Source organism: Bubalus kerabau, chromosome 10 (genome assembly GCF_029407905.1).
Source record: "Bubalus kerabau isolate K-KA32 ecotype Philippines breed swamp buffalo chromosome 10, PCC_UOA_SB_1v2, whole genome shotgun sequence".
NCBI lineage: Eukaryota > Metazoa > Chordata > Mammalia > Artiodactyla > Bovidae > Bubalus > Bubalus kerabau.
Genome location: NC_073633.1, coordinates 26,066,307 through 26,089,896, shown reverse-complemented (window position 1 = coordinate 26,089,896; position 23,590 = coordinate 26,066,307). Strand labels below are relative to the sequence as shown.

The 23,590-nt window shown below is 42.0% G+C and overlaps 1 protein-coding gene and 1 non-coding gene across 5 annotated transcripts; one reads left to right on the top strand and one right to left on the bottom strand.

Annotated features, from left to right (window-relative positions):
• Positions 1–47: 47 nt before the first annotated feature.
• PRMT5 (protein arginine methyltransferase 5) lies at positions 48–7,825 on the bottom strand. 4 transcript variants are annotated; one of them, XM_055537084.1, is made up of 17 exons: positions 7,808–7,825; positions 6,823–6,941; positions 6,426–6,511; positions 6,134–6,268; positions 5,669–5,781; positions 5,287–5,336; positions 4,934–5,097; positions 4,328–4,489; positions 4,075–4,152; positions 3,924–3,982; positions 3,714–3,836; positions 3,457–3,632; positions 2,507–2,616; positions 2,166–2,259; positions 1,868–1,984; positions 1,504–1,568; positions 48–597 (listed from the first exon to the last, which is right to left on the bottom strand). In XM_055537084.1, exons 2-17 carry the CDS (start codon positions 6,923–6,925, stop codon positions 445–447), a joined length of 1,788 nt encoding a protein of 595 aa, XP_055393059.1. In that variant the 5' UTR covers positions 6,926–6,941; positions 7,808–7,825; the 3' UTR covers positions 48–444. The 4 variants fall into 4 exon arrangements, with proteins under 4 accessions (XP_055393059.1, XP_055393057.1, XP_055393058.1 ...); XM_055537082.1 differs by lacking the exon at positions 7,808–7,825 and adding an exon at positions 7,606–7,759; XM_055537083.1 differs by lacking the exon at positions 7,808–7,825 and adding an exon at positions 7,520–7,632.
• A 244-nt stretch (positions 7,826–8,069) lies between these two features.
• On the top strand, positions 8,070–8,142 carry TRNAR-ACG (transfer RNA arginine (anticodon ACG)). Its single transcript has one exon. It is a non-coding gene; the product is annotated as a tRNA-Arg (tRNA).
• The last annotated feature ends 15,448 nt before the right edge of the window (positions 8,143–23,590 follow it).

The window sequence follows — 23,590 nt, the reverse complement described above, 5'->3', positions numbered from 1 at the left end:
ATATGCGTAAGTAATAGTTGAAGCAGCAGAGGCAGGGGGCAGCAGAGTTGGAGCAGGAAAGACCATAACCTCATTTTATTTGTATTTCCTCCTTACACAAAACCATCAAAATAGAAACATAGATGGACAGGGAAGAGGGCTGAAAATTTGTTCAATACACATGTTCTCAGAGCTATCCCAGGGAGCCCTTGAGGCTGAATGCCTGTTGGAGTAGCCACAGATCCAACATGAATTCCTCATGCTCAGGCCTGAAGTCTTCACAGATACGTGGCGTGAGCCCCACAATTCTCCTCCTTTGCCATCTTGACATAAGGTAGGAAAGCAGACTGAAATGTTCCTCTCTGATGGGCACGGCAAATCAGAGCCCATGGTGTACTGCACCTTCTGTGCTACAGGAACAGAATCTGCAGCTGCTTCCAAGGCTCCAGACACTTGCAGGCAGGGCTAGAGGCCAATGGTGTAAGAGCGGCCTGTGGGGTTGTGAATAGCAGAGCAGACCGGTGCCGTCACAGCCCACTCATACCACACCTTCTTAGAGTTGCTGCATCGCCAGAAACGTACACAGATGGTCTGGCCTTCACGCACAGTAATGGGCTGCTATAAGAAGAAAGATAGGGAGGTTCAGGGTGGAGCTAATAAATTTTACATGGCAAGGTACTAAGCTAAGTGTGGAGATAATGATCAAACATAACATTCCAACCCTCATGAGGTTTGAAATCTATCAGAACAAATAATCAGAACTGAACAATCTGACACTGAACAAATAATCAAAAGTAGGATGAATGCTGTGAACAGGGACAGTACCTATGAAAAGTAATGCTAACCTAGTCTATGAGGTCAGGGAAAATTATCTGACAATAAGAATGTCTAATAAGACCTGGAAGATAAAGTCACCTGGGTCAGAAAATGAGTCAAGAACTTTATAGGCAGAGGATAAAGATGTGAAACCCTGAGGCAGGAAAGAACATGGGGTATTAGAGGAACCAAAAGAAGGTCCAAGGACTGAAGCAATGTAAACAAAGGACAGCAGCTGCAAAGGCAGGTGAAAACTAGATCACACCAAGTCTAAGGAAGATTTAAGACTTTATCCTGGGACTTCTCTGGCGGTCCAGTGGTTAAGACTCTGCATTTCCACTGTGTGGAGCGTGGGTTCAAGCCCTGGTCAGGGAACTAAGATCCCACATGCCATGTGCCAAAACAGACTTTATCCTAAGGGAACTGGAAAGATATTGAAGGGTTTTAAAAGCAGGAGAGAGAGACAGGATCATATTTGTGCTTTTAAAAGAAGACTCTTGCTCCAGGTACAGAATGGACAGAAGAACAGCCTAAGTAGGTGTGGGAAGCCAGGTGGAAGGCCACTGCAAATATCCCAACATCTACAACTGCACGTGAGAGCCACAGAACAAGGGTCACAGCCAAGCGTTATCCTGGGAGGAGGAAAGGGGCAGAACATCAATGCCGTAAGTTACTTTTTAACCCGAGGAACCTTAAGGTGAGACCTACCTTAATGGGGAAGAGGATGGGAAACCATGAAAACATCCCAGGAGAGTGAGTCTCTGGACGGATACCTAAGTGGACAAAATAATGATAAAAATTGAGAATAACTGATTGCTGTACACCTGAAACTAACACAACATTGTTTTAACTATATTCCAATAAAAATTAACAACAACAACAAAATGAGGTCTCCGTGACAGTTTTTTGCCTAGGTTGAGGACAGTCTCATCTGTAAACGTGGAAACAAGTCATCAAAGATCTCCATTCACTGATTGCTCAGTACCTTGTGACTCTAAATGCAACATATATTAAATACATAAGCTGCCCAGGTAGCATACTCTTAAACCCCCATCCACTGCCCGACACTCACTCAGAGTGATGTCCTGATAAAGCACAGTCTCAAAGTAGCCTGCAAAACCATGCAGCACTGTGTTCACCTCCACAGGAAACTCCAAGGTACAGTAGCGATTGTTGTCAATCATAGGATCTGTCAGGGAAGAGCTGTGTGGGTGATGAGGAACCAGAAACCGTAGACAACTTGGTAAAGCATAAGCAGGAACCAGGAAAGGAAGCCTAGATAAGAGGCCAGATAGACCCAGGACAGCAAGGGAAGAAACCAGAGAGGTGAGCTCCCCATTCAGTCAGAGGACAGCCATGCAGGAACCCACCTCTGTTAGGATGGCTGAAGGTAAAACAGGGCTGGGGTGCAGACAGCTGGTGGAAATTGTGCAATCGTACCACATAAGGCATCTCAAACTGGGCCTGTCCCAAGAGAGAAAAAATGATATCTGAAGAAGACAGGCGAGCGCTACCTAATTCCTCAGGGAATGCAGCCCAAGCTCTAACGACACGGACAAAGATAAAAACGTAGTTTCACTTCAGTTACTTTCCCACATCCCCAACTCCTTCACCTCTTTATCTCCTCCAGTGGAAGAAAACAGTTATGCTGACAGAGAAAAAGAAAAGCATTAAAGAGAGAAGAGACCACCAGAAGAGAGTGGCTCTTTACCTCAGGGTCACGGTCCTTTTCCCGACAGGCTCGGACCTCATTGTATAGCTTGGAGGAGGAGATGGGAGCTAAAAAGGAGGTGTACTCCCCAGGAATGCTCACGCCATCATCTGCAGAGCAGAAGGGGCACATTACTTCCCAGGGGATGGAAATGGTGCATCTGTACTGAAGGCCCAGACCTCCCACATCAAAAGAGACCCAGGCAGCTCCATGTTGTCACATTCCCAGGCCACCCTGCCCTGTGTTCATGCCCTAAAGCATTCTACTTGCAGGTTAATTTAGAGTCACATAACAGTAAAACTGGAAGGAACCCAAAGTATTCTAATCTAATGGTCCTTAACTTTCTTTCCTTTGAGCTAGTGATGAAAGCTAAATCCAAGGTACATATCATGGCAGTTCAGGAAGTCCACAGATCTCAGACTAAGAATCTGCTCTGGGGGCTTTCCTGGTGGCTCAGTGGTAAAGAGTCCATCTGCCAATGCAGAAGACATGGGTTCGATCCCTGATCTGGAAAGATCCCACATGCAGAGGAGGAACTAAGCCCACGCACCACAACTACTGAGCCCACGCGCCCCAGAACCTGTGCACTGCAGCAGGAGAAGCCACTGCAATGAGAAGCCCATGCATGGCAACTAGAGAGTAGCCCCCGCTCTCCCCGAGTAGAGAAAAGTCCATGCAGCAACGGAGACCCAGCACAGCCATAAATGACTAAATAGTTTTTAAAAGTTTCTGCTCTGGTCCACTCCCCTCATTTTACAGATGTGAACACCCACACCTGAGGTTCAGGGAGATTGTGTCACTTGCTAAGGACACTGACCCAAGTCTGCCCTGCCTCCCCTAAACTCTGTAACCTCTTCTAAGCTGCTGCCACACCCACCCCTGCCCAACCCCAGAGCCTTCCCAGTTGATAATCCAATCCCCTTATTCAGTACACCCCAGCCTGGAGGCACCTTTTAGGAAGTGCTGGGCTCCATCCAGGCACTCAGGTGACAGTTCATTGTCAGCAAAGGACCCCAGAAGCTCACTGACAATGATATCTGCTTTCTCTGGAGCCACCCACTCCCGCATGTCCGATGAGACTACTGTCACCTGGCTTCCCCATTCTTCAAACTGCCAGTTCTCCAGCCTGAAACAGATAAAATGAGTCAGGAGAAGAAAGAAAACTGGCACTGGGGCCAAACTTCCCAGCATCAAGGTTGCTACTCACGTCACCACAGCATTTGGGTTCTTCTCCACAGCGTACAGCTTTATCCGCCGGTCAGCCTGCTTGGCGGCCCGCAGGGAAGCATTCACCAGGGGCCCCCGGCCTGCTCCCAGCACCATCAGCACTCTAAGAAACAGAGGGAGCAGTCAAGCTGACTGTACATGTAGAAAGGCAGGCACACACATCTCTGGGAATCAGGCAGAGAGCACTCACTGGATGTTGGTGTCCTTCTCTTCCTCTGGCACTCGATCTAACAGACATTTATAGATGGCCTGGGGGGCAGGAGGGAAGACCCTGTGGCTATAATGCCATCTTCACCCAGGTCATCCCAGCCCTTTGCCTGATACTGAGACCCACACTGTACCTGCTGATACTGAGAGTATTTGATGGGGTCCTTTTCAAACACTTCGTATGTCTGAGATTCCAGGTTATCCATCAGTGGCTGATGAATGAGACGAAAAAGACAGAGTAAGTTAGCCACTTTTTGGCAAGGACAGTGCACCAGAATACCAAAACCTTCCCACTGTCCCCTGAGCTCCAGTGAGATTTTATGGTACCTGCTCTCAAGATACATTTCCTCTCCCCACCTCCATCCTCTTAGTGCACTCCAGACCCACCTGGAGTGGGGACTGCAGGTAATCTTCATAGCCCTTGGCAAAGAGTTCGTAGGCATTGGGTGGAGGTCGGTTCTGGCTCAGGTATTCCAAGTATTGGAGGTAGGAGCAGAACTCCTTCTCTGAGTGGTGGTTGGTGCCTGTGATGATGAACTGTACCTCCAACTGTGAGAATAAGTAAGACCATCAGACACAGTCCTTGAACCAAGAGGGTATTATTGAAGCTTATGGTCAAAGAGCTCCAGCATAAAATAAGGCCCAGATCACCAAATACCTCTGAATACCAACAAAAGCACCAAGAGCCCTCCTATACCACATAAGCATCACCTGGCACAAGGGACCCCATGAATCATTGCTGGAACTTCTTAGATCAAACTTTCTGCAAAGTTCTCATGATACCCGATTCCTTTTGAAATGTTTCTGGGGCTTCTACTGCTATTTGTTCTTTTGTTCTCAAGGCCCCCAACTTTGCTGAAACTGCACTCCAGAAATTAGAGAGGAAGAGTCAGCCCCACAAAGGAAAAAAAACAAACAAAAAAAAATCCCATCACACGTATGTGAGTAAAACAAGATTAGCTGGAACACCGTTAGAACCCTTCCACTACACACCTTGAGAAGTCGGAAGATCAGCCTCTGGTGCATCTTAGAAAGAACAGGAAATCCCTTCTTATTGGTCAGGAAAATGCTAGTGGGGAGAATGGCTGCTTTGATGGGCTCCCCAAGCCAACGATCAATGACATGATTAGATGGGAGGTCAGCACCAATTTCAAGAGCTACAAAAGGGAAAACAAAGACCTGTCAATCACACAGGCCAGAATCAAGATCTGTCTCCTCCTTAAGAGCAAGTCAGACTAAAGCATGGAGAAAGTATGCTCCAGCAGCCAAGTATACATGAGACTCCTGATTTTTAGTCACAGGACTTCAGAGAAGGATAACCTATCCCAGGATCTTTGTGGACTTACCCACTGCAATCCTCTTGCTGTAATCACACAAGGTCCGGAAGTTGTGCCACCTGTGCAGAGTCAAAACACAGAAGTTAGTGGCTCAGTCATGTTCAACTCTTTATGACCCCATGGAGTGCAGCCCTCCAGGCTCCTCTGTCCATGGAATTTTCCAGACAAGAATACTAGAGTGGTTTGCCAATTCCTTTTCCAGGGGATCTTCCTGACCTAGGGATTGAACCCAGGTCTCCAGTATTGCAGGCAGACCATTTACTGTCTGAGCCACCAGGGAAGCCCATCAAATACATATGGCCCACCAATCACCACACCTCAGGGAGCCCTTCCTACAGGTTCCACTCTGTACTTCCCTCCACCCCAGGTATAGCGGCAAAAGGAAACATACCACATCCATGTCTTCTCCTCTCCACTGTACTCCTCTGTGTGTGAAGTTGGTGCGTTCTCAATTATATCATCTCTCAGGTCCTCTGGTGCCACCAATGGCACCCGCATCCAGAACTGCACATGAATAATAAATAGGTTCAACACCCTATTTACAACTGTTTTGAACCCATTGGGTCCAGAAAGCTTCCTTCAATTAAAAAGATCTTGATCCAGATTTCAAGCTAATCCCCTTATATCCTTTTCCAAAGTTGTGATTATATGTTGTCTTTTATCTCTGGAAGTTGCGGGAAATAACTGATATTCTGTACGTTTTATAATACTTTGCTTACCACTCTTATTGTGGGTAGGCAGTACTGACATTTCAATTCTCCCAAATGCACCCTTTACTGAATGGCTAGGAACCAGAAGATACTTAGCACAGCCTGACTATCATAATATGCAGCAGGAAAGGAAGCCCTCGCCATACCATGGAGGAGTGGTGGCCAGTATGGATGTGATTGGTCAAAACTCTCGCCAAGTTTGTGTTATCTTCCTGATTTAGGGGCAGCAGGAAAGCTGGAAGACCCAAATATGCCCCAAAATTCAGCTCCTGTAACATAGCCTGGAATAGAGATTAAAAGGATAAAGTTAAGAGCTAGCAGCTCAAATAGCTTTAATTGCATTATATCAAATTTACTAAGTTACAGAGTAGGGAAAAAGTGCTCTCCCCACCCAGCTTGTTTACAGATATTTAGAGTCAGTGAAGAGGTCAGTCTTACCGCCTCAGAGTTCCTGCGTATCTTCTCCACTTTTGAGTCTGGACGAATCCATGGAGAAAGCTTTCCCACAATTAGTGTATTCCAGTCTGCACTCCCCCACCCAAGAAAGACAAAGACTAAATAAGGTTCAGCACTTTACTCAATTCAATTTCTAGTTCTTAACAGGGAATAGAGTTAGAGATGAAAGATAAAGTCTTTTTCTATCACAGATACAGGAGAGCCTGACAGAATAGGGAACTAAGGCTTTTAGTAGGTAGGTAAGCAGAGAACACGAGTTATCTATATCCGTGGGGTGAACCAATATATCCAAGTCAAGAAAGGAAGAGGAGGAAGGCACTGACAAAGCATAAGTTGTTACTGCCTCTAATAATTAAGGGGCATGTGGGATGCTCCCTACCCCTTCCTGACAGCAGTAGGTCTGATCGTGTCTGGGGGCCCGGCCGACTCTTAGCAGGTTCCTGAGTGAATTCCCTCTTGAAACGCGGGTGGAACACAGGCATGCAGAGGAAATCAAACCTACAACCGCGACAGACCCAGAATCGTCATGTAAAGACAGCAGCAGTGCCCAGAGATCCAAGTAATTGGACTGGCTCTCTTGATTCTGCACAACCCTTTCAGCTGCCACCAGCGACCCGACTAGACTGCTGAATTCAGCCAACCTTGGGGCATATCACTTCCGCTGCACTGTGCCTCAATTTCTCGCCAGGACACAGCCATGGAAAAGATGAGTTGAGAGAAAAGATGAATATCCACACCACGTGGACTTTCTACTCTGCTGTCACTGGTTTTCCGAGACTGTCACATCCAGATCGGCAGCAGTACTGCCCAAGTATCCCCCGTCAAGGTTTAGCTCTCCTCTCCCTAACCTCCTATGTCTCCCAATCTCATACGGTAATCTCGCTCTCCAGGGCCCTGGAGGTCTCTACGCCCCCTTTTTGAGTTTACCTGATAACTCCTCCGACTTTGGGGTTCAGTGACCACACGCCCCCAATAAGTTTCCCGCCCTCCTCTCAAGCTCCAGGGCCCGAGGCTTCTCCTCCCGAAGGACTAAATGGTTTCTCCCGCCCTGGTCTCATCCACTTCGACCCCCTCACCCCTGCCTCTCGGGGATGACTGGTCTGTCCCTCTCGGTCCCCGAGTTCGGACCCCGCATTCAGCTCGCAGAGGTCCAGGCCCTCACCCCTGCTTGGCCACAGCCCCCAGTGTGTCAGCTATTTCGGGGACGCAATTCAGGTCCCTCCCGCTGGACACGCGGCTTCCACCGGCACCACCGACCGCCATCGCCGCCATCTTTTCCCTCGCGCAATCCACGCCGAGATTCCCTGAAGCTAGCAGCCAATCACAAAGCCGGAAAAAAGCCCCCAGAAGGCGGGACGTTTCACCTTAACAACCAGAGCGTCTCCCACGGCTCTGGAGCTGGAGGAGGAGGGGTGGGGAGTGGCTCTTCTCGCCAATCCGCGGGCTGCACAGTGACGTACGGCGAGGCTTCGGAAAAATCACCAATCTCAGGGTCTGGTTCTTGACGAATTTAATCTCCCATAATGCTTCGTGTACTCGTAGAACTCCGTGCAGAGACTACACGTCCCATGAAGCCCTGCAGTATAAGCTTGAAGTGTCATCATTGGGGCCAGCACAGCCGTCTCGGGGCCAGTGGCGCAATGGATAACGCGTCTGACTACGGATCAGAAGATTCCAGGTTCGACTCCTGGCTGGCTCGGTGGGACGCGTGCGTTTTTGTTGCATCCCATGCAATACTGTCATAAGCAGTATTTTGGAAGTCTCCCGTTCTTCCCTTTCTAAATTTCCTTATAATCTCCTCTTACCCTCATTTTTAGCTCATAATTTTATTGCTTTCTGCAGCCATTTTATGTCAGCTTTTTCCATTGCCTAATTCAAAGGTGGTTCCTGTGTCTCTACTTAGGTGCTTCAAAATCCTGAGAAAATTAAGGTAATGACTAAACTGGGCTTTGTGTGGGCCTCAGTATATTTTTAAATAGATTGTGGCAATTTAGCCACCAATTCCTTTCTATTCTATATTTCAAACAAACAAAAAGTAAATAAATATCTAAACACACACTAAGATAGGAAGGAAAACAAAACAAAACAAAAAAAAACAAACTCATGGTGAGGAATTACAGTGGAGAGGAGTTATGAACAGCCTGGCGAAGACCTGAGAGAATCTCAACATTTTCCTTTTGAGAGAATCTCTACATTTTCCTTTGTGAACAGCTGCTACAGGGATGGAAAAGAATGAAGCCAAGAAAGATAGAGGGAGGAGAAAGAGAACCTGAAGGCAGGGGCCCAGCGGTGTTGAGGGCCTGGCAGCGAGGATGGATAGAGAACACAATACGAAAGGCCCGAGGCAGGAGATCACTTAGTGACCGACTGACAGGAAGCCTGATAAAGGGAAGTCTGTGGGTGAAGCCCAAGATTTTGGCCTCTTTGAGTGCTACAGGAAGTGAGAAGCTCTTTTAGGGAGAATCAGGGTTTCGGTTTGGAAATGCTGAATTTGACGCCTAGGGGGCGCTGTGTAATAGAGAGTTGGATGAATAGTGATCTGAACCAGACGAGATTTGGAAATCGCCAGACGAGAGGTAGTGACTAGCCACGAGACTGGATGAGATGACCGTAGCCCGTGGGGGATCAGAGTTCTGAGAAATACGGAATGGGTGTGGATAGGATAAGCTATAAGGAGTCCTGGGTGCAATGTATTTAGTGCGTGCCCCCAAAAGATAAAGCTTAAAAAAAAAAAAAAAAGAAAAAGCTTAGAAAACTAAAGAAATAAGAAAATGCCTATGAAGCTTAAGAATTGGAGGTACTTTTATCCTATCTTCTTCTTATTACTAGACTTTATTTCTTAAAACAGTTTTAGAATTATAGAAATATTGAGCAGGTAGTACAGCACAGCCAGCTCTCTCATGTCTTCCTACAGCTTTCTCTATTATTAACATCTTAACATTAGTGTGATACATTTATTACTATTGGTGGACCAGAATTGATGTATTATTATTATTATTAACTAAAGTCCGTATTTAGATTTTCTTAGTTTTTACCTAATGTCTTCTCTTTGTCCCGCCATCCCATCCAGGATACCATATTACATATAGTTCTCATGTCTGCTTAGGCTCCTCTTGGCGGTGACAGTTTCTCAGGTGCTCCTTATTTTTGATGACCTTGATAGTTTTGAGGAGTACTGGTTAGGTATACTGAAGGACATGTCTCCACTGGAATTTGTCTGATGGGGTTTTTCATTAGACTGGGGTTATGGGTTTGGGGGAGGAAGATCACAGAGGTAGAGTGGCCATTTTCATCACATCATATCAAAAGTACATACCATCAACATAATTTTTGACTGTTAATATTGACCTTTATGACCTGGTAGAACTAGTGTTTATCAGGTTTCTCCACTGAAAAATTACACTCCTCCCCCCCAGCCCCTTCCATCCTGTACTCTGGAAGGAAGTCACTATGTGCATTCCACACTTAAGGAGAAGGGAGTTATTCTTTCCCTCCTTTAAGGTGAAGTGTCTACAGTATTTCTTTGAATTCTTCCCTGAAGATCTTAAGAGTAGGGAGTTGACGGGAAGTGGGTGATTCTCTGCCGACATTAGAAGAAGAAGAGTTGTTGGGAAAGCCTGCTTGTTGTTCTCTGCCCCAGCTGTGCCCAACCAAACTCTATATTCACAGAAGACTTATGAGATGTTCGTCTTCAGAAAAAGTTAATTATCTGGGCTGTGGACCATCTGTGTTCCTAGCATTCCTCCTGATGTCAAGCTGGCTGGTGGCTGTTCTGTTGATTGTTAACTAACCCATCCATGGGTGAAAGGGAGAGAAGAAAATCTATGAAATCGTAATGTCAGTTTTGTCATCAGTGAAAATAATTTTCAAAAGGTTTTGTGTTAAAAAGAGCCTAGAATTTCTGACTGACCTTAAAGTAAGTTTAGATTGGCTGAATTTCATTCATCTGAGATGTTTTTGCTTTTTCATTCGAAATGATCTCTACTATGTGGCAAGCATGATGCCAAAGGTTCCAGGTAATTCCACACCACATTGCTCTCCACCTCTTCTACAACACTTTGCTTTGTCTTAAAGAACAGCACGGACTGTGGGTCTGTCTATATGAGCTACAGAGGAGCAAAAGGGAATGAATGAAAAAGAAATAGAGAACCTTTTAAAGGGCTTGGCCCTAGGCGTAAAGTCAGAGTTAATCAGTTCTGTCTTATCCTCTGCTTCCCTCTCCTCTGCTCTCCATGCTGAACTTTTGGGCTCAGAACTATGTGAGTCACTGTTACGCTATAGCATGTAGGCCTTTACTGGAATGAAGATAGGGATTTGGTGGGTGAGAAATAATGTTGCTTTCTCCAGGAGCCAGTGACTAACAGGTCAGAGCTCTGGAAATGTTTCTGGAAGGAAAGGAGTACCCACTTCCAGATAATCCTCCAGCATTCCTCATCTTCAGGCCCAGTCCTTCTACCTGCTCCTGTTTTTCTGTCCTTGTTTAAATACTGCCAGTGAATTGTAAACTCTCCTTTCACTTTCTCTTGGGCTCTCCTCCTCCCTCAACACTGGTCTCCTTCCCCAGGACCACCTTCACTCACCTCTGTGCCTGCCCAGCCAGCCGCACTCTTCAACCCCAAAATAATGGCCCGTTTGACCCTCCTACTGCTCCAAATTGCTTCTTCACAATCAAGGCTGTCCTCCAGCTATGAAAGTGGCAGAGTTACTGAGGCAAAATAATCTGTGCCAATTTGCATTCTCTTCCTTGTCATCTCTATTATACAGTATTTATCTGTCAAAATGAATAGAAAGTAGAAACTGTTCTGGAACATAGAAAAAGACGGAAAACTACCCAATTGTTTAGGAGGCCAGAATATACCTAATATCAAAACCTGTCAGAAGGAGGACCTTCCAAAAGAGCAAACCTATAGACTTACCTAACTTAGGAATATAAATGTAAAAATCGTATAATATTTGAGATTAACAATAAATGTCAATAGTATATTAACATAATAATAATATACCAGAAACAGGGTTTATCCCAGGAATTAACACAGGTTAGGTATTAGGAAATTTATTTATATGATAAGTCAAAAGTAAAGCAAACAAGAAAAACATTTGATCATTTGTAATAGTCATCAAAGAGAACATGGTAAGTAAATCCATTTTCTAAAACATTCTTTTTTTAAAATTATTTTTATTGATTTATGTATTTGGATGGGCTGGGTCTTGGTTGCCACATGCAGGATCTAGTTCTCCGACTAGGGATTGAACCCCAGCCCTCTGCATTGGGAATGTGGAGTCAGGGACGTCCCTCTAAAACATTTTTAATAGTCTTAATATTCTTTATATATAAACACATATATATGTGTATGAAGTCAACAATTCATGTAAATATAAAATAATACAAGAATGTCTTATCACTGTGTTATTTAATATTATTCTAAAAAAAATCCAATACAATAAGCCTGGAAATTTTCAAAAAGGAGTTATAACTTTTAGAAAGAGAGAGGCAAATTTATCATTGTTTGCAGATGATATGATTGTGTATATAGAAAATCCATGAGAACCAATTCAAAAATGATAAGAATTAATAATGGCATTCAGAGACACCACTTGATACAAGACAAATATAAAACATATCTTAGCCTTCTTATAAACTAAGAACAACCAGTTAAAAGACATAACTAATAAAAATATTCCAATAACATCGTAGTTAAGGTCATAGACAGTAGAGCCAGGTGACAAGAGGTTAAAGCCCTATTTATCCATTTACTAACCATTTGAACTAACCCCTCTGGCCTCAGTTTCTTCATCCACAAAATGAAAATGTAAATTATAGTTATCTCATAAAGCTATGATGAACATTAAATTAGTTAATACTGTAAAGCATTTAGAACCTTTCTGCACATAGGAAGCTTTCAATATACATTAGCTATTGTGATTAGTTTCTTAACCATTCACAGAGGTAACAATAATATCACCATAAAATACTTACCTATAACCTTAGTGGAAAATATGAAGAAACTATATATAGAAAACCTAAAATTTTGCTGACAGATATAAAGACTGAAAAAATGGAAAGACAAGCCATGTTCTTAGAAAAAAATGAATCTTATAAAGATGTCAATTCTTAATAGTTTCTCACTTTTTCTACATTTAATCACAAGTCTAATGGAATCTTTTGTTACTTTATTAAATGATTCTACCATTCACTGGTGAGTTTCCCAGGTGGCGCTACTGATAAAGAACCTGCCTGCTAATGCAGTAGATATAAGAGACGCAGGCTCAATCCTTGGTTTGGGAAGAAATAGCAACCTACTCCAGTATTCTTGCCTGGAGAATTCCATGGACAAAGGAGCCTGGAAGGCTATAGTCCATGGGGTTGCAAAGAGTCAAAACACGACTGAAGCGACTTAGCATACATACATTCATTTGTTTTTTTGTTTGTTTGTTTGTTTTTTAAAAAAAGCAGACAAGAAACCAAAGAAAAATTTTTATAAAGAAGAGGAAGGAGAGGGAATTTGGTTGACATTTTTAGTCCATTACTTCAAACCCTTTATGAGAAAAGCACTGTATAAATAAATAAAAGGCCACGATGTGCAGTGGGTACAAGAAGAGACAGAGTAAAAAGGCTAAACTAATAGTCTAGAAACAGACCAGTTGCTTGTGTATATATGTGTGATAAATATATGAATTCAATTTATGATAATAATAACAGCTAATATTTATTGAGCCCTTATTTTGTGTCAGGTTCTATGAAAAGCACTTTACATTCACAAGAACCTGGTGATGTAGGAAATGTTAATCTATAGGTAAAGGAACTAAGTCTTAGAGAGGTTAAGTGACTTGCCCCTCTAAGAAGGGGTTTAAATGGGGTACAAACCTAGGTCAACTGACTCAGAGCCTTTGATCTTAACCTTAAGACATACCATCTCTAATTTTCCTTCTAGAATGCTATCCTAGACAATATTCACAAACTAGATCAAGGACAGACATGGTGTGGACCTCACAGAAGCAGAAGATATTAAGAAGAGATGGCAAGAATATGCAGAAGAACTGTACAAAAAAGATCTTCATGACCAAGATAATCACGATGGTGTGATCACTCACCGAGAGCCAGACATCCTGGAATGTGAAGTCAAGTGGGCCTTAGAAAGCATCACTACGAACAAAGCTAGTGGAGGTGATGGAATTCCAGTTGAGCTATTTCAAATCCTGAAGGATGATGCTATGAAAGTGCTGCACTCAATATGCCAGCAAATTTGGAAAACTCAGCTGTGCCCACAGGACTGGAAAAGGTCAGTTTTCATTCCAATCCCAAAGAAAGGCAATGCCAAAGAATGCTCAAACTACCACACAATTGCACTCATCTCACGCGCTAGTAAAGTAATGCTCAAAATTCTCCAAGCCACGCTTCAGCAATACGTGAACTGTGAACTTCCAGATGTTCAAGCTGGTTTTAGAAAAGGCAGAGGAACCAGAGATCAAATTGCCAACATCTGCTGTATCATCGAAAAGGCAAGAGAGTTCCAGAAAAACATCTATTTCTGCTTTATTGACTATGCCGAAGCCTTTGACTGTGTGGATCACAATAAACTGTGGAAAATTCTGAAAGAGATGGGAATACCAGACAACCTGACCTGCCTCTTGAGAAATCTGTATGCAGGTCAGGGAGCAACAGTTAGAACCGGACATGGAACAGACTGGTTCCAAATAGGAAAAGGAGTACATCAAGGCTGTATATTGTCACCCTGCTTATTTAGCTTATATGCAGAGTACATCATGAGAAACGCTGGGCTGGAAGAAGCACAAGCTGGAATCAAGATTGCCGGGAGAAATACCAATAACCTCAGATATGCAGATGACACCACTCTTATGGCAGAAACTGAAGAGGAACTAAAGAGCCTCTTCATGAAAGTGAAAGAGGAGAGTGAAAAAGTTGGCTTAAAGCTCAACGTTCAGAAAACTAAGATCATGGCATCTGGTCCCATCACTTTATGGGAAATAGATGGGGAAACAGTGGAAACTGTGTCAGACTTTATTTTTTTGAGCTGCAAAATCACTGCAGATGGTGATTGCAGCCATGAAACTAAAAGACACTTATTCCTTGAAAGGAAAGTTATGACCAACATAGATAACACATTAAAAAGCAAAGACATTACTTTGCCAACAAAGGTCCGTTTGGTCAAGGCTATGGTTTTTCCAGTGGTCATGTATGGATGTGAGAGTTGGACTGTGAAGAAAGCTGAGCGCCAAAGAATTGATGCTTTTGAACTGTGGTGTTGGAGAAGACTCTTGAGAGTCCTTGGACTGCAAGGACATCCAACCAGTCCATTCTAAAGGAGATCAGTCCTGGTTGTTCATTGGAAGGACTGATGTCTAAGCTGAAACTTTAATACTTTGGCCACCTCATGCGAAGAGTTGACTCATTGGAAAAGACTCTGATGCTGGGAGGGATTGGGGGCGGGAGGAGAAGGGGACAACAGAGGATGAGATGGCTAGATGGCATCACCGACTCGATGGACATTAGTTTGAGTGAACTCCGGGAGTTGGTGATGGACCGGGAGGCCTGACGTGCTGTGATTCATGGGGTCGCAAAGAGTAGGACATGACTGAGCAACTGAACTGAACTGAACTGAGGACAAAGAGTCATTAAGAGAAATGCTTAGTGCGACATTTTTCTGTGATTACAAAAAATGTAAAACAAGTTGGATATCTTATAGGGGTATGGTCAAATAAATCATCCATGCAATGAAATCTTAAGCAGCCATTAAAATCAGTGTTGTCAGAGAAAATTTAATAATATGGAGAAATGTTCATGATACAGAATAACTTTAGTATGTGCAGAGAAAATGTATTTTCCAAGTTTTCTATAGTAAGCATGTTTTTACTATATGGGAAACATTTTTTTCAAAATGTATAAAATCTGTGATCTTTCCTTGGTCTTTCTGCTTGTTTCTAGTCTTCTTTCTTTTGAAGACCTATGAAAGGTCTCTCTCCTCTGTAGGACCCTCTAGCTCTCCGATCTTCAGCAGTCACTCTCACTCATAGCAATGCCTTAACAGTCCTCCTCCACAAGCTACTAGTTTTGGATTTGTTGTTTGTTTTTCATTTTTTTTCCAGTTTTATTGAGAAATAATTGACAACCTCACTGTATAAGTTTAAGGCATACAGCATGACGGTTTGATTTACATACATTGTGAAATGATTACCACAGCAGGTTGGGCTAACATCACTTTATATAGATACAGTAAAAAGAAAAGAAACAAGAAAGGAAAAAATGTTTCTCCTTCAGATGAGAACTCTTAGAATTTACTCCCTTAACTTTTCCTATGGACTGAGAAGCCTGTTAGGCTGCAATCCATGGGGTCGCTAAGAGTCAGACACGACTGAGCGACTTCACTTTCACTTTTCACTTTCATGCATTGGAGAAGGAAATGGCAGCCCACTCCAGTGTTCTTGCCTGGAGAATCCCAGGGATGGGGGAGCCTGGTGGGCTGCCATCTATGGGGTCGCACAGAGTCGGACACGACTGAAGTGACTTAGCATAGCATAGCATATATCATACAGCAATGTTAACTATAGTCACCATGTTATACATTACATCCTTAGTAATAACTTATAACTGGAAGTTTGTACCTCTTTTTTTTTTCTCTTATTTAACATATAATCATATTTATGTATTTTTGGGTGTGCTGGGTCTTCGTGACTGCGAAGGCTTTTTCCTAGTTGTGATAAGCAGGGGCCACTCTCTAGTTGTGGTGTGCAGGCTTCTCATTGGGGAGGCTTCTCTCCTTGCAGACCATGGGCTCTAGGGTGCCCAGTCTCAACAGTTGTTGCCCACAGGCTTAGTTGCTCCGAGGCATGTGGGATTTTCCCGGATTAGGGATTGAGTTCCTGTCTCTTGCATTGATAGCTGGATTCTTTACCACTGAGCCACCAGGGAAACCCCTAGAAGTTGGTACCTCTTGATCATCTTCCTCCAACTCAGCCTTCTCCCACTCTCCACCTCTGGCAACCACAAGTCTGATCTCTTTTCCTATGAGTTTGCTTTTTAGATTTCACCTATAAGTGAGATTATACAGTATTTGTCTTTCTCTGGACAGACTAATGTTTATTAAGCTCTACCACATGCAGGGTACTTTACATATTAATATATTATCTCACCTAAGGCTCAGGACATACTAGAACTTATTAATATACCCATTTTGTAGATAGAAAACTGAGGTTAAGTGTTTTGAACAAAGTTATACTTCAGCTATATAGGAAGAGCCAGAATAAGAATCCATTTCTTCTGATTCTCAACCCATTGCTTTTTCTTTTACAATATGATGTTTCCCCAAATGTGGTATAAGGACCCTGGGGCTCTCTTAGACTCTTTTAGGAAGTATATGAGGATCTCCTCCATGTCTGTGTGAGACCAGATTTGACTTACTTTATTCAGTTAGAGCCACTTATTGTAACAGAAAGCAGATATGAGAATCCAGCTGTCTTCTATTAAGTCAGATACCAAGGAGATTTGCAAAAATATAAAACAATATCACTCTTCTCATACATTCTTTTTGATTCGGAAAATACAGTTTTTTAATTAAAATGTATTATTTAATGTTAACATGCAATGGACATTTTTTTAATGAATTAATATTTAAAATTTTTTCAGTTTTTATTTATTTACTTATTTTTAATTTTTAAAAAACTTTTTATTTGTACTGAGGTATAGCCAATTAACAAATAATGTTGTGATACTTCCAAGTGAACAGTGAAGGGACTCAGCCATATATACATGTATCCACTCTCCCCTGAACTCCCCTCCCATCCAGGCTGCCACATAACAATGAGCAGAGTTCCATGTGCTATACAGTAGGTCCTTGTTGGTCATCATTTTAAATATAGCAGTGTGTACACGTTCATCCCAAACTCCCTAACTATCCCTGCCCCTCATCCTCTCCCCCACCCCAACCCCTGCAACCATAAGCTCCTTCTGGAAGTCTGGAAGTCTGTTTCTGTTTTATAAGCAAATTCATTTGTGTAATTTCTTTTTAGATTCCACATGTAAGGGATGTCATAGGATAGTCTCCTTCCCTCTCTGGCTTACTTCACTCAGTATGACGCTCTCTAGGTCCACTGTTGCTGCAAATGGCATTATTTCATTCTTTTTAATGGCTGAGTAATAATTTCATTTATTTCATTCTTCTTAATGGCTGAGTAATATTTCCATTTAATATTACTGGATATTGGAAAGTACCACATCTTCTTTATCCATTACTCTGTTGATGGGCATTTAGGTTGCTTCCATGTCTTGCCTATCGTAAACAGTACTGTAATGAACACTGGGGTGCATGTTTTCTCAGTTTTTGAAACCTTTTTTGATCAGGAAAATATTCAGCTTCTTAAATATTGTGAATGTCTGGACTGTCAGATACATCATCTCAACATGTAAATGTCAAACCATATTTCAAAGCCAAATGTAATTTACCTGGATTTTTTCTTTGCTTTTCTCTAGGACAACTAAAACCATTCTATATTGTATTCATCTCTTCAGTCTTTAAATAGTTTTTAAAATAATGTTCAAGTAAACTTCCAGCAATTATCTTCAATGTTTTCTGAATAAAGAGTTCCCATTCTTAAGGCCTGGTGGTCCAGTGGCTAAGACTCACACTCTCAATGCAGCGGGCAAGGGTTTGATCTCTAGTCAGGGAACTAGATTGCACATGCCACAGCTAAGACCCAGTGCAGCCAAATAAATAAATTTATATATTTTTAAAAGACAGGCTTTTAATTCATTTACTTGATATTACTCAGTGGCATTTTATCTGTAGTAGGAGGAGGAAAATAAAATTTCAAGGAATATTAGAAAACCATTTAAGCCTTCCTCTTTGCTGCCTCCTTACGTGTGACATGTTCATAAAGCTCTTTTGGAAAGACAAATATCATATGATATCATTTTATGTGGAATCTAAAAAAAAGATACAGATGAACTTACTTACAAAACAGAAATAGACCTACAGACATAGAAAATAAACTTATGGTGGGGAAGGGGGTTGGAGATAAATTAGGACTTTGGGATTAACATATATACACTACCATATATAAAACCGATAACAAGAACCTACTGTATAGTACAGAGAACTGTTTTGTAATATTACAAAATATTAGTATTTTGTAATAATCTATAAGGAAAAAGACTCTGAAAAAGAATGTGTATGTACATATATATACAATATATGAATGTATATATACATTCTTTTTATATATATATTCATATATTATATGAGTATATATATATATGAATCACTGTGGTGTATCCCTGAAACTAATACAACATATACTTCAATAAAAAAATTTTTTTATAGAGCACTTTCAGTTCTGTGTTTGCCAATAGGGATTGAGTTCTGCTTTTATAAAACCGAGATCTAATCAAGATCATATTTAAATATCAAAGCAGTTGTGACTAACTAGAGCTCAGATACTGCCTAACTCCATCTCGGCAAAGAATTATATTGAAAAAACCTCTGTGTTTAGTAAAACTGAATAATTTTTTTTCCCTGATATCCTTCGAAAAGACTGATGATAGTCTCTCAGTTTTAATTTTTAATATCATAAATATCTATACATAAGGCTTAACATAAATAAAATCTCTTTTGGTGTCCTTAAAAATCATAGAGAGTAAAGGAGTCCACAAAGACTGAGGACACATGCTTTACAACCAGCGGCCCTCTGATGTTGTAGATAAGATTAAACATGCTGCCCAATAGGTGATGAAATTCAAGGTCTGGACAACAGGCACCTTAAAGAAGTGGATGTAAAATGACACGGAGACCTTTTCTAGTTGGAATGATAATGGGGAAACAGAACTAGAGGTGGGCCTCCAAAATGATAGGATTTTTCCAGCAGAGGATAGAACCAGCCAGGTAGGTAGAACCATAGCAAGCACAGAAAAGCATGGAAGGATGAGTAAGCCCACTGGGGAGGTGACTTAGGGTGAGCAGAAAACGTGTGTGGTGGGAAAAGTTTGCAAAGTCAAGCTGCACCGTGAGGGCTTGAATCCCCAGCTCAGCCATGTGTGCTATGTTTGGTACACAGTAGGGTGACCTGATATAGTTTCAAGAGAGAAATGACAACATGAAGTGCAAATCACAAACTACCTGTGAATAGCTAATCAGAATCATAAACATTAACTTGGCAGTGTTGTATGAGAGGAGGAAGAGTTAGAACAATTTGCAGGGACACAGAATGAGGACCTGAGTCGGGGCGGGAGGGCAGGGGCAGGGGAAGGGTGCCTGTTAGCATGCCGACAGGTCTCACAAGGTGGCAGGATTCTGGGGAGATCTTCTGGTTCAGGGCCTGGCTCCAGCTGGGTGGTCTGGAATCTCTGGAGAGCCCTGATCTTGTTCTTTGGATAACCCTCTTCTAAACTCGGGGTTAATCATTTACGTTTGCTTTACATTCTCTCTTCAACAGGCATAGTATGTTTAGGTTTCTCTACATTTCACTTGTACTTTTCTGAGACCAGGCCTTAGCCACTTTGTGGCTGGACCTTGGCCACTTGAATATAAAAGATTCTTTAGGGTAAATTCTTTTTACAGGTTTGTAGGACCTGTTCTGTTAATATAGGATGTGCTTTAAAAATCTTTGTTGAGTAATTTGCATGTAAAATCGGAGAAGGCAATGGCACCCCACTCCAGTACTCTTGCCTGGAAAATCCCATGGACGGAGGAACCTGGTGGGCTGCAGTCCATGGGGTCGCTAAGAGTCGGACACAACTGAGCGACTTCACTTTCACTAACCTCATTCATGATAAGTTGACTCCTTGGTTCTTGATCAGATGGAAGAGAGACAAGTCAAGAGAGACAGAGGTGTGGGAGAATGAAGGAGAGACTGTAAAGGCAAATCTTTTCCGAAAAGTGTGAGGGGGAGAGGTGCAAAGAAGGTCCAAGATGCTAACCCTCAGCTCTCACTCAGCTCCTTTGCTTGCCCTCCCCTCTCACCTCCACAACAGAGAAGTTTCTGCCTACTAACCATCAGTCACTGTGAAGAAGGAAAGGGCCAAGACAAACCATAGAGGGCTCCCTTCAGGAGCACTGAACACTCTTTGTGCCCCTTTGCCACTTTGTGTCCCTTCAAACTGTGCAACTGTTTTGAAAGACTTTTTCTGCCAAATTACCTTCATAAGCTCAGGAATTAATTCACTTTTTCATGAAATAGCTAGAATTAATATACCAATTTACTATAATACCAAAAAAAGCAAAGGCGCTTGAGCAAGATACATATGCAATGATATCCAGTGAAACATTTTTGTAATAGAGCAAATTGGGAACAATCTAAATATCCATCATGAAGGGAAGTTAAATTATGATACAGCCATACTTTAACAGTAATATAAGCTGATAATTCTGTATGTTTGCTTGCATATTTTTAGAAAAAGTCTGGTGCTATATGCACCAAACTGGTTGCTCTAAGGAGGTGGATAGGAGTAATGGGGTGTGTGTGTGTTGGGGGGGGTGTGGTTCAGTCTTTTATGCTGTACACTTCTTTTATTTGTTTGGCTGTGTCGGGTCTTAGTTGCAGCACGTGAGATCCTTGAGGGCTCAATAGTTACAGTGCCCAGGTTTAGCTAAACCGGAGTCGGACACGACTGAAGCGACTTAGCAGCAGCAGCAGCAGCTCTGGGGCATGTGGGAATCTTGATTTCCAGACCAGAGATCAAACCCACAGCTCTCTGTTGCAAGGCAGATTCTTGACCACTGGACCACCAGGGAAGTCCCTGTATACTTTTGTTTTGAATTTTTAAAAAAAATTTTTCAAAGCACAGTATTTTTGTTTTTCAGCCTATGAAGATTTTTTGTAAGTAGCTTATGCACCCCTGTGGCAGGCAAATGTTCAATTTTCATCAGGCTTTTAGAAACAGAAGAAACACCTGACTGTCCATCCCCATGCCATTTAAGGAGCTTAGGCTGGGAACAACTGCCTTAGAAGCCAGTTTGCTTTCTCAGGAGGTTGGGTATCTAAACATTTCTCCAACACCAGCTTTCCAGAGTTTTGATTGAAGCCATGGGACATGTTTCTAGAATTTTATTAACTTGGGATGACAAACAAGGCTTTCTTTGGTACGTGATTTGCTCCTTCCTAACTCCATACCTTCACATACTACTCCTTCCCTTTTCTTCATCTTTGTCAGTTTTTCCAAAATTCTATCCCAAACTTGCCTGTATAAATCCGAATCAAATCTGCCTTTCCCTACCACGGCTCTACCTTATGATTCCTGATTCAATTCTCTTGGTTTTTAGTGACATTTATTTGCACTTTCTGTTACTTGATATCCTTAGGTGTTTTTTGTGTGTCTACTATTGTCTATAGGTTATGAATATTGAGGACAGGGTCCATTTCTTTTTTCATTATTATCTTTATTATTTCAAATACCTAAATCTAGTATGGTTCAAGATGAACACCTAATTAAATGAGGAAATGCTGAATGCCATAGTAAATTATCATGAAGAACTGTCTTGAGATGATTGATATTCATTTCCAGATGCTAGCTGCAAAAAGGAAAATGTGCTTTTATTTATGAGATACAGCAGTTGCCACCTTAACCAAGAATCAAACTCAGCGTCAGTAATAGTGAGATATTCTGACCTGATGTGGCTCTAGGGTGATGTAATGTGAAGTACGTAATATCATCTATTAAGTATTCTTTGCAAGAATGTTTAAAGTGAATCTAATAAAGCCTGAAGACCTACTTCCAGTTTACAGGAAATGTAGGCTTATAGCACTATGTCCAATAGAATTTTCTGTAATGATGTAAATGTTATCTGTCTGCACTAATACAGTAACCACCAACCTGCTGAAAGTTTCATTTTATTTCATTTTAATTAAATTTAAATAGCTACTTATGGCTAATGGCTACTATATTGGACAGGAAAGGAACAACTTTGCCACCACAGGAAATAGACAATGGGACATTCTATAAGGTAACTGGCTTGGATTTTTCAGAAAGTTAATTTTATTAAAAAAAAAAAAAGTGGGAGGAATGATCTATTTAAAAAAAAAATTAAAGAAACCTAACATTGTACAAGAGACAGGGATCAAGACCATCCCCAAGAAAAAGAAATGCAAAAAAGCAAAATGGCTGTCTGAGGAGGACTTACAAATAGCTGTGAAAAGAAGAGAAGCGAAAAGCAAAGGAGAAAAGGAAAGATATACCCATTTGAGTGCAGAGTTTCAAAGAATAGCAAGGAGAGATAAGAAAAGCCTTCCTCAGTGATCAAAGCCAAGAAATAGAGGAAAACAATAGAATGGGAAAGACTGGAGATCTCTTCAAGAAAATTAGAGATACCAAGGGAACATTTCATGCAAAAATGAGCTCAATAAAGGACAGAAATGGTATGGACCTGACAGAAGCAGAAGATATTAAGAAGAGGTGGCAAGAATACACAGAAGAACTGTACAAAAAAGATCTTCATGACCCAGATAATCACGATGGTGTGATCACTGACCTAGAGCCAGACATCCTGGAATGTGAAGTCAAGTGGGCCTTAGGAAGCATCACTACGAACAAAGCAAGTGGAGGTGATGGAATTCCAGTTGAGCTATTTCAAATCCTGAAAGATGATGCTGTAAAAGTGCTGCACTCAATATGCCAGCAAATTTGGAAAACTCAGCTGTGCCCACAGGACTGGAAAAGATCAGTTTTCATTCCAATCCCAAAGAAAGGCAATGCCAAAGAATGCTCAAACTACTGCACAATTGCACTCATCTCACACGCTAGTAAAGTAATGCTCAAAATTCTCCAAGCCAGGCTTCAGCAATACTTGAACTGTGAACTTCCAGATGTTCAAGCTGGTTTTAGAAAAGGCAGAGGAACCAGAGATCAAATTGCCAACATCCGCTGGATCATGGAGAAAGCAAGAGAGTTCCAGAAAAGCATCTATTTCTGCTTTATTGGCTATGCCAAAGCCTTTGACTGTGTGGATCACAATAAACTGTGGAAAACTCTGAAAGAGATGGGAATACCAGACCACCTGACCTGCCTCCTGAGAAACCTATATGCGGGTCAAACAGTTAGAACTGGACATGGAACAACAAACTGGTTCCAAATAGGAAAAGGAGTACATCAAGACTGTATATTGTCACCCTGCATATTTAACTTATATGCAAAGTGCATCATA